Source organism: Strigops habroptila, chromosome 1, assembly GCF_004027225.2.
Source record: "Strigops habroptila isolate Jane chromosome 1, bStrHab1.2.pri, whole genome shotgun sequence".
In the NCBI taxonomy this organism is placed as follows: domain Eukaryota; kingdom Metazoa; phylum Chordata; class Aves; order Psittaciformes; family Psittacidae; genus Strigops; species Strigops habroptila.
The window spans coordinates 71640356-71658668 of NC_044277.2; the positions used below are offsets into that span (position 1 = coordinate 71640356).

At 40.4% G+C, this 18313-nt stretch overlaps 1 protein-coding gene across 13 annotated transcripts in view; it reads right to left on the bottom strand.

The window, feature by feature from the left end:
- The window catches only part of ABCA13 (ATP binding cassette subfamily A member 13), a 181185-nt gene that overhangs the window by 99527 nt on the left and 63345 nt on the right, over positions 1-18313 (bottom strand). For 12 of the 13 annotated variants that reach the window (XR_003990398.1, XR_003990404.1, XM_030478152.1 and 9 more), the window contains 8 exons: positions 16351-16651; positions 15434-15548; positions 13847-14176; positions 11874-11943; positions 4095-4229; positions 2914-3051; positions 1357-1543; positions 341-559 (listed from right to left, as the gene is read on the bottom strand). Coding sequence is in view for 11 of the 13 variants with exons in the window: in XM_030478152.1 (XP_030334012.1) it covers positions 341-559; positions 1357-1543; positions 2914-3051; positions 4095-4229; positions 11874-11943; positions 13847-14176; positions 15434-15548; positions 16351-16651 (1495 nt within the window). In the remaining 2 variants the exon portion in view is untranslated. The remainder of the gene's footprint in view (positions 1-340; positions 560-1356; positions 1544-2913; positions 3052-4094; positions 4230-11873; positions 11944-13846; positions 14177-15433; positions 15549-16350; positions 16652-18313) is intronic. The other variant, XM_030478114.1, reaches the window with a different exon arrangement.

Below are 18313 nucleotides of genomic sequence, written 5' to 3' on the forward strand. Positions count from 1 at the left end.
AGGTAAGACAGACAGCATGAGGCAGGAACTACTACAGCTGCTGGACTACTTACCATCTCCACTCCAGTCATAACATGTTTATTTGACGGTTCTTTGTACCAGGGTTTCAAATATTGACAGTTTCACTACAAATACATTCAAGTAAAGGTTAGAAACTAGTAAATCTATTTTCAAGGCATGACTTCAGTACATGAAGTGTTCTGATAAAAACTCATAGAAAACCTGCAGCTTCTATTTGCTTCTACTTGCAATTTTGCTTTAGCACTTTCTTCTTTGACTGGCTTGCAAGAGACACTACCAATTTACTTGACAGATTTCAACAAATGAAAGGAAAACTTACCCACTGACTTGCTGATTCAACTGTTCCTTTGTCCAGTCAGGTGCCTTCACTGATCCATAAAACAGCAGATGTTCTCGCACGGTTAGCATGTTGAACAGGACATCATACTGTGGGCAAACACCCAGCTCTGTCCTGATGGCAGCCAGATCACTACGTATGTCCTTTCCATTAATAATAATGGTACCGGAGCTGGGTGGATACAGACCAGTCAACAACGACCTGACACAAGAAAACAAAAAATTCAGTAAGATCATGTGTAATGACTGTACTACATAGCTCACACTTGGATTTCCTGAGGCATTCAGCAGAGAATAGATACAGAAACACTGCTAAAGTTTTGAGCCTTTTTTTTTTTTAATCTCAACAATCTTTCATTTTCTTACTTCCAAAACAAAATAATAAAATCCACTTTTTTCCCAGCCAAATACAAAAGACCACTGTTTCCTTTTTCGCATGTGTATTCTAGCTGAGGACTAAATCCAGATTGGGTCTCATCCTGCATCTCTGGTTTTATTAAAGTTGATGATAGTTAACATAAAGGTAGAAATACATAGAGTTCTTCAGAAATTTTTAAATGCCATTTTCATTTTGGTTTTTTTTTGTTTCTGGTCAACTGCCAAGAAAGAAGTCCCTTGCAACCTCCAGGAACAAAGCTCAAAACCCCACAAAACTCCACACTCTCTGTGTGATAGGAGCACACATGGAATGCCAGAAAAGAACACTTTCCTGAGATGTGCTCAACTCCACAACTAGACATGCCTAGCTCCTACTTAAGCTGCTCCTGGACTATTACATCTTATTTCAGTGGCACAGAGGACTCAGTTCTTTATTCACTATATTACTTTTGTTGTAGATATACGGCCTTCACTTTCCATGTGCTTTGAAAAGTTTATTAAATATTTATTTTGGGAGAAAAAAAAGAAAAAAAACATAGGAAAGAGTTTGCAAGCATTTTGAAGTGAGAAAGCATAGCAGAGATCAGAGAGGAATGTAATAGCACTGAACAGCAGACTTACATAACTGTTGTCTTGCCAGCTCCATTAGGTCCCAAGAGTGCTGTTATCTGACCTCTGTGGAAAGTGAGGCTGAGATCTTTAATTGCAGCCTTCTGGCCATCCATGTGCTCTTTGGTGAGAGACAGCAGCATGACACCAATAGTAGCTCCTTCGATGCAAGGGCCTTTCCAAATTGGAGGTGCTGGGTCTGTATGGGAAAGAGCAACATATCAAGAGGGTTGCTGAATCTAAAGATATGAGTGTGTGTATATCGAAATAACAAATTAACTTAATCCCTGTTGCCGTTTACCAAAACCTGGAACAAATGTTCAGAGAGTCTAAATGGACATAACCTCCACTGAAATCAAAGATACTATGCCAGTTAATATTTGCTAAGAATTTGGCCTATTTGCAGTTTTAAAAAGCAACCTAAACCAACTATGCCAAGTTGTGTGCATGTCCACATATGTGTCCATCGAATCATAAAATAGTTGTTATCTTTTATTTCTAGTAGAATAAACACTTATAATAACATTGCTTGAATCATTGTTTTATGCCCTTAAGTATGTGAACTACTCCATATATTCCAACAATTTTCAGGCACATTACATTACATAACCTTAACAGGCATAGCCAGTTAATCCTCTTAATTGCCCTCAGTCAATAAAGCAAACCGGATCTCTTTGCAAAGTGATTCAGAGCAGCAATCTAGTTTAAACATCGTTCAAGGTCTTCAATGCAAGTAGATATCCAGCATTTCTCTAACTGTGAGGTAACCAGCTCAGTAACCTGAGATGACTATATGGCACAGATCAAGCTGACTTCCTTTCTGTGTCAGGAGGAAAGGTTAGAACTACTTTCCAAACACGAGCACAGTCAACCACCAGCCCCGTAAATATATTATTAACATGTAATATTTTAACTTATTATAAATGAGAAATCTTTTGAGATGAGAATACTTTTTTCTATATATAGTATATCAAAATACATAAGTTATATATTTATATACTATATTTATTATAATTCTAACGTGTGTAATAAAATAATATATAATTAAATAAAAATAATAAAAATATGCAATCAAATTATAAATAAAAATTATTTCAAGGATTGGTTTGTTTATGAATATGGATTTGCCCCTTTAACAATCAATTTTAAGTTTAAAAAACAGCAGTGGAAAAGAATAAAACTGAAGGGGGGGGGGAGTTAATAAAGTACACTTTTCAGATTCAGTAAGAGTATGAAAGGGTCCAAGGAACTTTAGAAGATCCTAATAAAGCAAAGAGGCAATACACTGCAGCAGGATGAACTTTAGAGATATTTATTTTACATTCTTTAAAGAGTTTTATTAAATATTTGCATACAGTAGTTTTCATTGAATGATTCAAGCATTACAGGTAACAGCTCAATTAACATTTAGTATATAATATTCATAGTATACACTATAATGGAGGATAGAAAGGACAAGATCTAAACACAGAATATAATACATATACCAAGCAATGACAAAAGCAGGTTGATCAAAATCAGCACACCATTTAGAAAAGAGCTGTTATTAAAATTGTTATGACTACAAACCTTTTTCTTGGAAGTTTTCATTGAAGAAAAACATATTAGAATTCAGAAAATGTCTCTTCCTCCTCTCTGCACCACAGAGGTTCTTCCAGTAGGAAACAGTAAAGGGAAAATACCATCGGTTCTTTAATCCAAATTTTCCTAGATGACAATTATGATAGAAGCCGTTGCAAAATTTATAGTGATTTCATATTTGTTTGTAGACTACTAACATCCTATCGTTACTTAAAAGAGCTAGTTAGACCAGTTAATTAGCTCAAAATCTTAGCTGCATTTAAAAAACCTTAGTAAAGTGAAAAAAAGTCATTTGGCCAAAACACCAGATCCTACCATAAAATAATCAATCCTCAGTGATACTGTGCTTTACATTATCTCCAAATCAGCCTTAAAGTGCAACAGAATCATAGACTTAATAATATGTAGGCACAACCTAACATAATCTTGTAACCTAGAGGAATGAAAATGCACCAAATGGCCTGCCAAGGCAAACAGCCTTATTTTTTATAATAAGAATAATCCATTGCAGCAATCAGTAAAGATTACTCTTTCATTACTACCTACACAATTTAAACAAATTAGCCAGCATAAGACACATTTATTGTAGCGCGTAAACAGAAAAGGCAAAAATATGCTCCTACACACCACCACTGCATTGCCCAGTCTTTCCAGGCTTCACTTACCAATCACAAAATACATTCTTGTGTGTTTGGAATTGCATGTCATTGACACTGAAGGGCAAGCGTCAATTTAAGGTAAAGTTTGCAAAATTCAGTTGTATGTTCCACAAACTCCTCTCTTTCTAGGCAAAATTATTTTTATATTTTTATATTTTAAAGCAAATACAGATTTACCCTTTTCACTGGAAGCTTTGCTCTGTTACTGTGAAGTACCAACAAATTCCTAAGTCTATCAAATATCAGTCATCCCTGTAAGCTAACAAAAAGTATTTCACGACTGGCTACAAATTCTTGTCCATGTGTTAGCACTACTCAGTATTTATCTGTAGGAAGACTTTCTTACTAAGTCCCTAAACATAATCAGTCAGTTCTGCCCATCAGAAACTCAATTCATTAAAAGATAGATAGTTTTTTGTTTTGGTTGCATACAATGAGGGAAGCTCATTCTATAATTCCATTCAATAACTTCTTCAAAAACACGAAATAAGAACAACTCCATAATCTTACCAGGAATAATATTGCTGAAATACCAGCCACCTACAGAATATAAAATGGAGTCGAAGAACATCATCCAGCACAGGCATCCAAAGATCATGTATCCTGCTTGTGCCACTGACTGGTGCATATTATTCCACTGAATTCCTGGTAGTAATAATAATAATGATTTTTGAAAGGTCAAAGCTAAATCAGTACAGCATTAAAGATCACAAACACATCAACATCACACACTTCTGGGTATTTAAGCACTGGCACAAAAAAGACCATAGTTAATCACAGCAATCCTAATGAACAGAAATGAATTGCTATGCCTTTACAAGCTGCTGCTTAGAACAGCAGGTGACACTGCTGCTGGGAAAACACAGAGAAGTTGTAGAAAGGGCTGTTTATGAAGTTTTAGCTGGCCCTTAATTTGGCAAAAGAAAAAAGAACTACAACTGATAAAATGGGGCACCGACCTCTTCAATGAATCGGGCTTTGCACCATTGTGCTGATATTATCAAGAAATGGGTTACACAAAGTTTAAAGTAATTTCTACAATGCTAAATCTGAAAACATAAATCTGAATTCTAACTAAGAAGGAAGGATTTGTGTGCACTGACTGTGTTCAGAAGTAAACTGGAAGAAACTCCCTGAGTAACTGCTTCATAAAATTATTACATTGCAGAAGACATGAGAGGAAGAAAGGAGGTGCAAAACACCAGTACTACAGAAAGCTACCATATTGCTAAATAGAAAACAAAAGTAACCAAATTGTATATTTACAGAAAGGATAGCATTTTTTTGGTCAAAAATCCTACTTTGTTTGTAGTACAGTAGGTCATTATATCATTTCTACAATTCTTTTTCTACAATTGTCAAGAAAGGCAGTTTTTCCAAAAAACACGTTGCCCTTTCTTCAGTAAAGATGACTGATTTTGATGAAGAGTCTGGTAGGAAACTTAAGTAATATTTTCTGCAACTGTCTCTTCCACTTTTACCAACTTTTGTACCATTATGACACTTTTTCAATGCCTAATGGTTTGGAACATCTGCTGTCTCAATATTGATCTTCCCATAGTAGTAAAAACAAGGATTGCATCTCTTTATATATTTAGATATATGAATTATATCCTTTGTACATATTTATCCAGGGCCCAGACATTCCCTTCTTACTTTTCTAAAGCTTCAGCATCAACATGGACAGCTCTTAGCTTGGAGACAGTAGTGATCACCATATTAAAACTTTTAACAACCTGTAAGAACTTTTAGCCAGTTTCCAAACATTTTTCTCTTCCTAACACTTAAACATAATAGGGTGTTCTCATGCATTTCTGCGTCTGCACAGTAGCTCAGTGGGGATTTTTCCACGGCCTCCAAGCTTGCAGAAATCCTAGGTCCCAGAGACTAAGGATAATGTATCTTTCGTGAAAGAGGATCAGATTAGGGAATACTTAAGTAAACTTAAGTAAACTGTGCATACATAAATCTATGGACACTGATGGGATGCACTCAAAAGCACTAAGTGACCTGGCAGATGTCATTGCAAGGCCACTCTCAGTCTTTCTTTGATCGTGGCAACTGGGAGACATGCCTGAAGACTGAAAGAAAGCAAATATCACTTCAAGAAAGAGGACTACAGGCCAGTCAGCCTCATCTCGATCCCTGGGCAGATGATGGAGCAATTAATCTTGGAAACCATTTCCGGGCACATGAAGGACAAGAATATCACCATTGAATTGCCGAGGTGAGTATCTCCAGAGAGGACGCCTTTAACACCGGAGCGGGGGGAAGCACAGCGTCCAGGAGCCTCAGTTTGGAGCGGCAAGAGCGACCGAGGGAGCCCCAAGCCCTCGATAGGACTTGCCCAGGAGCCGGCAGTTCAGCTCACGCGAGCAGCTGACTCACAGGGGGCGGCGCCAGGAGTGACGGCACCAGCCCTCAGTGAGGAAAAACCCGCCCCAGGGAGCGCGGGCGACCAGGGTGTGGCGGGGCAGTTGGCGCAGGCAGCGAGCGGGTAGCGAGCGGGACGGTGAGCACTCGCCTCAGGACCAGGGCCGGCTCTGGGAGCTCTGCCCCGGCGGTGGCCAGCGTCGGCACCCAGACAGAGCCGATGAGAGGGGAGGCTGCGGCGCAGACCTCGGAGTGTAGAAAGTGCCTCGACTGGTCTCTTGAGGCGAGGGTGCACAATGGACAGGGCTGCACTCGGTGCGCCCTGGTGGAGGTCCTCCTGCAGCAGGTGGCTGAGCTGCGGGAGGCTGTTGGAGAGCTAAAAGATGCCAGGGAAGCTGAGAGGAAGCTGGGCTGCTTGCTCCAGGCCCAAACTGTGCAGGGGCCGCAAACGTCCAGCATTGCGCACATAGGAAAGAAGGAGGGCAGCAACCCAGGAAGCTGGGAATTAGTAATGAGAAAAACTAACAAAAAAAGGAGGAAGAGGACAATTAACAACAAGGGGCTTCCTCCTAAATCTGATGTCCCCACCCAGAACCACTTTGCAGTTCTGCAGGGGGCTAATGAGAAAGCACCCACCACACCTAATGAGCATCCTGCTGATGCACCAGTAAAGAGGATCGCTACTGGTGCCTCCAGGAAAAAGCGGAGGGTCATAGTAGTAGGGGACTCTACTTTGAAAGGCACAGAGGCACTCATCTGCCAGCCTGATCCAGTTTCAAGGGAGGTGTGTTGCCTGCCAGGGGCTCGGATCAGGGATGTTGCTGAGAGGCTGCTTGCTCTAGTAAGTCCTCCTGACTGTTACCCCCTTCTAGTGGTGCATGTGGGTGCTAGAGATATAGATAGCAGTAGCTGGAGAACATTAAGGAGGACTACAGAGCCCTGGGAGAGGTGGTTAGGGGCTCTGGAGCTCAGATAGTTTTTTCATCGATTCTCCAGGACAAAGAGGAGGACCTTAAAAAAGCTAGGCGCGTTTGGCAGATTAATAAATGGTTAGAATGGTGGTGCCATAGTCAGGGGTTTGGCTATTTAGAACATGGGGCTCCATTTGGGAGGCCAGATCTACTGGAGGCTGGGGGAGCTGGTCTGACAAAGAAGGGGAAGAGCTGTTTTGGTAGGAGGCTTGCCAGGCTGGTCAAGAAAGCTTTAAACTAGATGTGTTGGGGGAGGGGAGCATTGATCCATCCCAACACTCCTGGTCAGTTGCCAGCACCTGTAATAAGTGCTTGGGGTGATGTAGAGATGTTGCAGCTGCCCCAGCCATTGAGTCAGCTTCATTTGGAGCTCAGCTAAGGTGCCTCTATACAAACGCCCATAGTATGGGGAACAAGCAAGAGGAATTAGAGATGTGTGCAAGGCTACGGGAATATGATGTCATTGGTATCACAGAAACATGGTGGGATGGCTCCTATGACTGGAGTGTCGGAATGGAAGGTTACAGGCTGTTTAGAAAAGACAGGCCAGGCAGACGGGGAGGGGGTGTTGCTATCTATGTCAGTGATAGGCTAGAGAGTATGGAACTCTGTCTGGGGACGGGTGATGAGGTACAGGGTGTTTGTGGGTCAGGATCAAAGGGAAGACAGCAATGGGGGACATTACGGTGGGGATCTGTTACAGGCCGCCTGATCAAGAGGACTCTGTGGATGAAGCGCTCTACAGACAGATAGGAGCAGCCTCACGCTTGCAGGCCCTGGTCCTCATGGGGGACTTCAACCATCCTGACATCTGTTGGAGGGGCGGTACGGCCCGGCACAAGCAATCCAGGAGGTTTCTCGATTGTGTGGAAGACAACTTCCTCTTTCAAGCAATAGAGGAGCCAGCAAGGAGAGGTGCCATGCTGGACCTTGTGCTCACCAACAGGGAGGGGCTGGTTGGAAATGTGATGCTCCAGGGCAGCCTTGGCTCTAGTGGTCACGAGATGGTTGAGTTTGAGATCCTCAGGACAGTGAGAAAAGCATGCAGCAAGCTCACTGCCCTGGACTTCAAGAAAGCAGACTTTGGCCTCTTCAGGAACCTCCTTAGTAAGGTTTCATGGGATACAGTCCTAGAGGGCAGGGGGGCCCAAGACTGCTGGTCGATATTCAAGGATCACCTGCTACGTGCTCAAGAGTGTTGCATCCCAACTAGAAGAAAGTGCAGCAGGAGGGCCAGGAGACCTCCATGCATGGACAAGGAGCTGCTGAGGAAACTTAGAGGGGAAAAAAGAAGCTTATAGAAGGTGGAAGCGAGGACAGGAGGCCTGGGAAGAATATAGGAGCATTGCCCGGGAAGCTAGGGTCCAAGTTAAGAAAGCTAAGGCCCAGCTAGAATTAAGTTTGGCAAGGGATGTGAAAGATAACAGGAAAGGATTCTATAGGTACGTAGCAAATAAAAGACAGACTAGGGACAATGTGGGCCCTCTCCAGAAGCTATCAGGAGAACTGGCTACCATGGATTTGGAGAAGGCTGAGGTATCTTAATGACTTCTTTGCCTCCATCTTCACCAGTAAATGCTCTGACCACACCACGAAAGTCTTGGAAAGCAAATGCAGGGACTGTGAAAATGAAGACCTTAGGCCCACTGTAGGAGAGGATCAGGTTTGAGACCATCTTAAGAACCTGAACCTGCACAAGTCCATGGGACCTGATGAAATCCATCCACGGGTCCTGAAGGAGCTGGCGAATGAAGTAGCTAAACCACTGTCCATCATATTTGAAAAATCCTGGCAGTCAGGTGAAGTTCCCGATGACTGGAAGAAGGGTAATATAACCCCCATTTTCAAGAAGGGGAAGATGGAAGACCCAGGGAACTACAGACCTGTCAGCCTCACCTCTGTGCCTGGCAAAATCTTGGAACAGTTTCTCCTGGAAAGCATGCTAAGGCACATGAAAAACAATGAGGTGGTTGGTGACAGCCAACATGGCTTCACTAAGGGGAAATCCTGCCTGACCAATTTGGTGGCCTTCTATGATGGAGCCACGGAACTGATGGACATAGGCAGAGCAGTTAACGTCATCTACCTGGACTTGTGCAAAGCGTTCGACACTGTCCTGCATGACATCCTTGTCTCTAAATTGGAGAGACATCAATTTGATAGATGGACCACTTGGTGGATCAAAAACTGGCTTGATGGCCGCATGCAAAGAGTTGTGGTAAATGGCTCGATGTCCAGTTGGAAACCTGTAACGAGTGGTGTCCCTCAGGGATCGGTGTTGGGACCGGTCCTGTTCAACATCCTTGTCGGCGACATGGACAGTGGGATTGAGTGCGCCCTCAGCAAGTTTGCCGATGACACCAAGCTGTGTGGTTCGGTTGATACGCTGGAGGGAAGGGATGCCATCCAGAGGGACCTTGACATGCTTGTGAGGTGGGCCGATGCCAACCTGATGAAGTTTAACCAAGCCAAGTGTAAGGTCCTACACCTGGGTCAGGGCAATCCCAGGCACTGCTACAGGTTGGGCAGAGAAGAGATTCAGAGCAGCCCTGCAGAGAAGGACTTGGGGGTGTTGGTTGATGAGAAGCTTAACATGAGCCGGCAGTGCACGCTTGCAGCCCAGAAAGCCAACCGTATCCTTGGCTGCATCAAAAGAAGCATGACCAGCAGGTCGAAGGAGGTGATCCTGCCCCTCTACTCTGCTCTTGTGAGACCTCACTTGGAGTACTGCGTACAGTTCTGGTGTCCTCAACATAAAAAGGACATGGAGCTGTTGGAGCGAGTCCAGAGGAGGGCCACGAGGATGATAAGAGGGCTGGAGCACCTTCCGTATGAAGACAGGCTGAGAAAGTTGGGGCTGTTCAGCCTGGAGAAGAGAAGGCTGTGTGGAGACCTCATAGCAGCCTTCCAGTATCTGAAGGGGGTCTATAAGGATGCTGGGCAAGGACTCTTCCTTAGGGACTGTAGTGGTAGGACAAGGGGTAATGGCTTCAAACTTCAACAGGGGAAGTTTAGATTAGATATAAGGAAGAAGTTCTTTACAGTGAGGGAGGTGAAGCACTGGAATGGGTTGCCCAGGGAGGTTGTGGATGCTCCATCCCTGGCGGTGTTCAAGGCCAGGTTGGACAGAGCCTTGGACCACATGGTTTAGTGTGTGGTGTCCCTGCCCATGGCAAGGGGGTTGGAACTAGATGATCTTAAGGTCCTTTCCAACCCTTACTATTCTATGATTCTATGAATAGTCAGCATAGCTTCACCAAGAGGAAGTTATGCTTGAAAACTTGATTAAATTTCTATGATGAAAGGACTGGCCTGTTAGATGAGAGGAGACTACTGGGTCTTGTCTGCCTAGACTTCAGTGAGTGTTCTTACACCATCTCTCATAGGATCCTCCTAAAACAGCTAACGAAGTATGGGCTGGAGGAGTAGATAGTGAGTTGGATTGCAAACCGGCTGAATGGCCAGGCCCAGGGTGGTGACCAGTGGCATGAAGGCTAGTCAAATTCCAGTAACTAGCAGTGTACCCCAGGGGCCAACACTGAGTCTGATCCTCCTTAACATCATCGTTAATGATATGGATAGTGGGGCAGAATGTATCCTCAGCAAGTTTGCTAATGACATAAAACTCAGGAGTGTCTGGTATGCCAGAAGGTCATGCTACCACCTAGAGAGGCCCAAACAGTCTCATGAAATAGGCTGACAGGAACCTCATGAAGACTAACAAGAAGTGCAAAGTCATGCACCTGCTGAGGAACAATTCCATGTACCAGTATATGCTGGGGGACACCCAGCTGGAGTGCAGCTTTGCAGAAGAGGATCTGGGGGTCCTGGTGGACACCAAGTTGAACATGAGCCAGCAATGTTCCATTGCCACAAAGAAAGCTGATGATATCTGGGGCTGCCTTAGACAAAGCTTTGACATCAGGTGGAAGGTGATCTTTCTCCTTTATTCAGCACTGGTGAGGCCACACCTCGAGTACTGTGTCCAGTTCTGGGCTCCCCGGTACAAGAGAGGTGTGGAGGTACTGCAGAGAGTCCAGCAAAGGGCCACAGAGATGATTAAGGGACTGGAGCATCTCTCCTGTGAGGAAAAACTGAGAGAGCTGGGACTGTTCAGCCTAGAGAAGACTGAAGAGGATCTTAAGAATGTATATGAACACCTGAAAGGAGGGTGCAAAGAAGGCAGGAAGGTTCTTTTCAGTGGTGTCCAGTGACAGGATGAGAGGCAACAGGCACAAACTGAAACACAGGATGATCCCTCTGAACATCAGGAAACACTTTTTCATTGTGAGGGTGACTGAGCACTGGCACGGGCTGCCCAGAGAGCCTATGGATTCTCCAACCTTGGAGATATTCCAAATCCTGGGATGCAGTCCCAGGCAATTGGCTGTAAGTGACTCTGCTTGAGAGATCTTCAGAGTTCCTTTCCAACCTCAACCATTTTGTGATCCTAAAAAACTCCCTGTTGATATTCTCACCAGAAAGCTGCCACTGACATAAATGAGGAGTTGCAAGAAACTGCTCTAAACACCTTGCCAAAACTTCCTTCACTGGACTGAGAGAAGTAACACATTCGGTGACTGAAATAGTATTCAGTCAGATGCTCACCCTTAAGTAACTCTACTGAATTTCACTAAATATAAAGTTTGGGGTTGCATCTCTAGAAGAACATTGGCTGAATACACTCATTTGGCCATCTAACAGGATGTGGATTTTTTCCTCCAATCCATATGGCAAATAGAGCAATGCTAAGACCACTTTTACTGCTGGAAAACAGGACAAGCTTAACTTGGTTTTTAAGGGGCATTAAAAATTTTTCTCCTGTTATGATCTATCCTGTTAACTCACAGTTAGAGATTTTTTTTCAGAATAAAGTGAAAAACATTTCCAACTGTAGGCTTTGAAATAATAATTACAAAGCTTTTCTTCTAACCAGAGAGCTTACCTGTTTCTTGGCCCTCAAAGAATGTAATGAAAAATACTCCATGCCCAAAGGCAGTTGTAGAAAGAAGACACTACAACAACAGAGAAAGAAGATGTAAACATCAAATAAAACACATCATTAACAAGCTCCAAGAAATAAAATATCCTGTGACGCTAACAGCAAGCACAAAATAAATAGAGGTTTAATTCATGTGAGCAAATGGTCATTGTTTCCTTTTATATTTTAACAATACTCCTCATCATACTGCAGTAGTATTTGCTCCACCTTAAAGAGCTCCACTGATCTAGCTATTAAAATTGGAAAGCATTATTTAACTCTACAACAGGTTATAGATCATCATAAATCTGCCACATACTAAAAGCATATAATGTCTACCACTGTAAAAGCATGCAAAGGAATGTACTTTCTGTAAAAAGAGCAGTGGTCCTACTCATTTCATAAGACCGGAACTCAAGAAGAGACAGAGGCAGAAAGAACACAGGCACTGGGTACTATATGCTGACAAAACATTTTTATGCAAGAGAATAACATTTGACTTCCGAAAAGCAACATAGTCATGCTGTATTGCAAAAGTACAAAATGGAAAATGAGCAAGTTAGCGATGTAGTACAAGGAAGTGTGGCTGATGGTTAGTGATGTAGTACAACAAGGAAGTGTGGCTGATGGTCAGTGGAAAAACACTGGTGAGCTCATGGAGTCTGATAGGGAGATCCAAAATATTACTAAAATTGATAAGCATAGCTCAGTGATAGAATTCTGCAGTTTGAAAGTGAGCTGAAATAGAAGTTCATTTTATCTCCTATTTTAAAATACTGCAATAAAGTAAGTTTTCTGCAATATTTGACACAAAAGTAATGCATCCTGACAGCTGTCTGAAGAAAGAAGTGTGACATAGGCTGCTACTAAAAAAAAAATAATTAAAAATCATTAATGGCATGGATTACATTTTTGTACAGAAAAATTCATGTTAATTCCCATCAGTTGAGTCTCTGTGTCTTACATTGCCAACGTTTCACCACTTCACTTGGTGGCATCTCCCCTCTTTTCAAAATTATTGCCTTTTTCACATGCTGCTGCCTCTGGTTTTCAGTAAATGCAGGATATTTGAAGAGTTATTTTGAAATAACTGATTCTGAAGTGTGCAAGGTTTCTGATGCATACTTCTCCCTCTCTGTGGCCCAAAGGAGCAGAAAAAAAAGCAACAACAGGAAAAAAAAAATCCACCCTGCCTATTTATTCCTGAATTTTTCAGTATCATGCAAAGAATCAATATATTTTATCTAACCTACTGACACTGAAAAACTGTGCTTTTTTAAATAGTGTTTGAATTATTCCACCAGCTTAATTTGGCAGTTGAGTTATTTTGAAAGAGTGAAGCCATAACGTGTGAAATATGGCTTTCATTGTATGATGTATATTTGATATCCGAGTTCTAGATATAGTATGTTAAGATAGCACAAAGACATTAAATAGCCTATGGCATTCATAAAACAGGAAATGACATGGAAGAACCAATGCCAAAGAAACATATACAGCAGACTGTATAGCTACAGAAGCACCAGACAAATTTCTGATCTAATCCCCAGTTGTACTCAACAGAGAATCAATTACTACTTTTCCTCCAAACAAACAGGAGGAGGCATGTCATCAGGTGTGCTTGAAGGTACAATTACCACTACAAATATTTTTAAGCCAAAACATAAAGAGAACTCATGAGCATGAGAAATGCATCTTCCTCTTTTTTCTTTTTTTTTTCAGGTTTATGAAATTTCCCCAAATATTTATTTTTTATTCCTTTCTACATTCAAAACATTTTCTCCATAGGATATCTATTCATATGACTTATTTACAGTGAAACAAAAGCAAACATAAACCAGGTAAAAATAAGTAAATTACAATCTACAGTTTCAAAACTATGGGAATCTACAAGATGGTTGGAGAAGAAAAATTGGAAAAGGAAAAGAAATATTTACCATTATAATCTGGTTGGTGAAACTCAACTGGTTCTGCAAGACCAATAAAACTATGTAGGGTAAAAAACTGATCATATACACAAGGCTGGCACACAGAGTTGCTATATTGGCACTGCTAAAAAACACTCCCCAAAAATAACTTAACATAATAACTGTAATTCCAAAGTCCAGGAGAAAAAGGAAGATGATGAAGCCATTGCTATAAGCAAAGATACCACTTGCTTTTAAAATGATAGCCAGAGCACAGCTGCTTATTGTGAGCACAATTGCATTCTCCAGAAACCAAGCAAAGAAATGAATGGCTGGATGTACACCCATCGTCTTCATATACTGCAAGACAACATAGCAAAGAGAGTTAAAGTTAGGAAACAAATTTTCTCCCTTTACATTTGTTTGATTTTTTAATTTAAGCAAAACATGTTGCCACTAAGACAACACCAGCTTCTCAAAAGATGTCATCTTCTCCTTAAATTACTCATCTCTTTTCCCTTTTGCTGTGCGATCCCTTCTGCTGCTCTTTCCTGGATCAAACACAGTTCTGAGCAGGGCTGTCTCAGTTTTTCACATACTAACATGAGGAATCCCAGTGCTCAGGCGCAACCCTCTTTTGCATAGGGTTGCAGGACCAGGCGTCAGGTTACTGAGTCCTCCAATGAGGAGTTTGCCTTTTTGTACTCTAAAAAGTGCTGAGGGTATCTACAGCACTGTATAAATAGATGTTTTTTTCCCCAGCCTGTAGCCAAACTAAAAATAACATATGTATATGCCTTTAAAACTTTATGTATCAGCAGGTAGATAATAATTTAGCCAGATATGAGGTATCACTCCTTTCTTTTAAACAAACAAACAAACAAAAAAAAAAAAGAGCTTTTGGAAACAAGCTAATATTATTTCTGAAGCTTTTTTTAAATAAGATGATCAAAATTAACTTAATAAAATTTATTTCATATTTTAGAGCATTAAAAAAAGCCTGTCTTACAACACAGAGTTTATAGAAATTAGATAATTTCCCAAATTAAATAAAGCTTGCTCCAGCAGTGTAACCAGTATAATTCCTCAAAAAAGAGTATATTTATCCATACAGAAAATGTATCATAAAACCCCGTCCTTCCATATGCTCAGCATCTCCTAAGACTAGCCAGCAATATAAGCAAATAATTATGTAATTTTTTTCTGTGTCATCCTCCTTTATGTTTCTGATAATTACACAGGACATGGCAAATTTTTAATCTGATTTAGGAAGTTTTATCAAATCATTTTAGACCATATATAGCAAATCAGTCCAATATAAAACCTATTCTAATCACAAGGGCTTTTCCCAAACAGTTTCCAGCTTCAACTTTTATGGATCTTTTGGTCCTTGCTTTTTGTCTCAGGGACAATATTTGCGTACTAAGAGAACTGGTGCTAAAACAATCTTGTGAATCTGTGTTGGCAGCTAGAACTAGAACCTACAGCCCAGAGGAAACAAACAAAAACAAAGCCAGCTGGATTATGAGTACATAAAAGTACCTCAAAGTTTAAGTTTTGTATTTCAGTAGGCTTAAACAAATAAATTTTATTTTGAGACACTAATCTGCCTCTTACCTCTTCAAGATGAATTTCTCTTTCATAAACCAGCCTGCGAACCATGCTGGCAACTGAAACCATCCATGTTAACATCATCATAAGCGGGAAAAAAAACCCTATGTTGTTCAAGAATCTATGAAAATATACATACAGAGCTGTTGGCCCCAAAAGGTAAAATACTTTTTAGCAGAACGTTAACATGTTAAAACTGGGACTATTCTCAAAGTATGCACAAAAGAATATATAACATGAGCAATAAGACTTGTTCTGTTTACATTTTTCATGTAACAAGCTAAACATATGTATTGTTACTATAATATTATATTAGTATTTCTCAACAATACAACTAATGTAATCACTCTTTAGGGCTCCAAAGTCAAACAGAATTCAGATTTTTGTCTATGATAAAGTAATATTTTCTGACAGTAAAGAATATCATGAGCCAGTCAACTTTTGCTCCACTTTAACAGATATATTACTACCAAATAATTTTAAATTCTAATGCTCAGAATGTTTTGATGGTTTTACAAAGAACAATCCTACACTTTTTCTTTCATCAATTTTATATGGTATTTCAACACATACCAGGGACCAATTCACAGTTTGCATACAGGGAAATTGAGGATGGAAAGCGGGTTTCTTAGCATAATCTAAGTTAGTTGCACAATATGTTGACACAGTCTCTGCCCAGCAGACTACTCCATATTATAGTTGCAAACAGCTCTGAAGGGGTCATTTGCCAGACAGATGTTGCATAATGTGTCATGGTCACAACTGTTAAACAACATTTGTTATGCTGTGATATTCTGGTATTGATTCAATCCTGTACCCAGATATATATGCACCCACTACAAAGACCTAGTGGTTTCCCAAGTCCTCTAGCACTAATTCAATAAGGACAATATATTAAATTAAAAAGCTGAGGGTTTACTTACAGATCACTGGTATGACAAGGATAAGGCATGGCTTGCACCTGAATGGCTGGGTCTGAGGTATCTGTTCCAGTCTGTGCTGAAATAATTGCCCTTTCAACCATGTCTTGAAGAGGAATAAAGATGTGGTTGTATTTAAATCCGTCAGCTGGCAACTTCTGGGGATGAGATTTCCACGCTGGGTTTTGAATCAAATCCGTTCTCATGCTATAGAGAACACTGGTTCTAATTCTATATGAAATGTGTCGTGGCAGGAGATTGCTAGAATCTTGTGTCTTATTCTTTGGCATATCAAAGATGATACCTGACACAAGAAGAAAAGGAACTTCATATCCAGTTTATATGATTTATGCTATTTACATAGCTAACTCATGGCCAATTCTCATGTGATAGTAGGCTACATTCGCCTGTCAGGTCAGGTCTCTCAAGTTTCATGACCTTGCCACACAAGAATGGTAGGTTTCTTAGAGATCTACGTTTTATACATTCATGATTATGAAATCTAAAAAAATTATTATTCACATGATAAATGGGTTTGCAACAATCATTCTTAACTGAGAAAATTCCTTCTGTGATTTGTTTGGGGGTTTTTATTGCAGTTTATTCTCTTTGTATGCAGATTTAACCCCTTTTTGGGGAACTGATCTCAATTCCACAGTGAAAGCAGAAGCCATAAAATTTGTTGATGAAAGGATAAGAGCTCCTGGAAGTGGGTGACAAAATAAACAGTACCAAACCACTAAAGTTTGTTCTTAATTTTAATTTCTGAGCCAATTACAATACTTTTGTTTTAACATAGCAGAATTTGCCTGTTTATTTTCTCTAGCTCTGTATTAAATAAAAGATGGAAAAAAAAAAAGGGCAGATGAAAGCTTAATCTGTAATTGGGAAAATGATGTTGAATACAGCAAATTGTTTACATATTTTTCCTGATGACCCAGACTTTTTAGGACTCCTTGATGAATGTGAAATGTTGACCTTTTTCCCTCAGAAAGGGGAGAGATGTTTTAATGAGCACCTGGCTCTCTGAAAGATAATATGATATAGAATACTTTGGTATAAAGATTTTATCTTTTTTTACTGGAAAAATCTCATTTTCTCACTTATGCAAACATTTAATTTCCTAAGACATTTCATGAGGTTGTGAAGGCTTTGAAGACTACAAACCAAGCAAGGAAAATTTCACTTTAGTTTCATATCTTACTATGGAAAGGAATGTATGCCTATATCTGAGCACATAATATTGATATGTTGGACACATTTGATCCCTTAAAATGCCATCTTCCTTCTTCAAGCATATGAAGAGACTATAAGGCCACAGTACTGAAAAAACTACCCAAAAATGTCTTGGCTTATGGTAGCATATGGCCCTTCTCTATGTCAGCAGAAACAAAATAGATGTAGAATTTGACAATTTGATTTTCTGAGGGCCAACAAGTATCTGTTTGTTTCTTCCCTTGAAGGGGCAATTTCACTCCCTACTAAGTAGTCCTGAGAAATTTCCCTTATCTAATGTTATGGCTTGCTGGTTTTACATGGACAGAGGGCTGTCATTTCCAGATTGTGCAAATGGGGGTACCATGCAGGTTACAGAACAAACATAGGATTCCAGACTGAGTAGTTTCATTCTCTAGAACTGTTTTGACATGCCTTCTGTTGTATACTTACAGGAGTCTAAGCAGACAATAAAAACCAAAACAACAGGGGGAAAAGATGTGGCACACTTTATATAGGGTTAAATTGGGCTCTTTTGGAAAGGCTACATGCGATTTATAGCATTTTATGTGAAAGGAGAAAATATGTGTAATAAGAAAAACAGTCTTGCCTTTTGAACTCTTTTGAACAATTAATTAATTCTCAGTAATAAGGATACAATGAAGAAAAAGGATAGAGAGTGTAATCCAAAGGAAGAAAAGAAATACATCTATTGCTTAAGAACTTATTTACTCTAAATAAATAAGTTAAT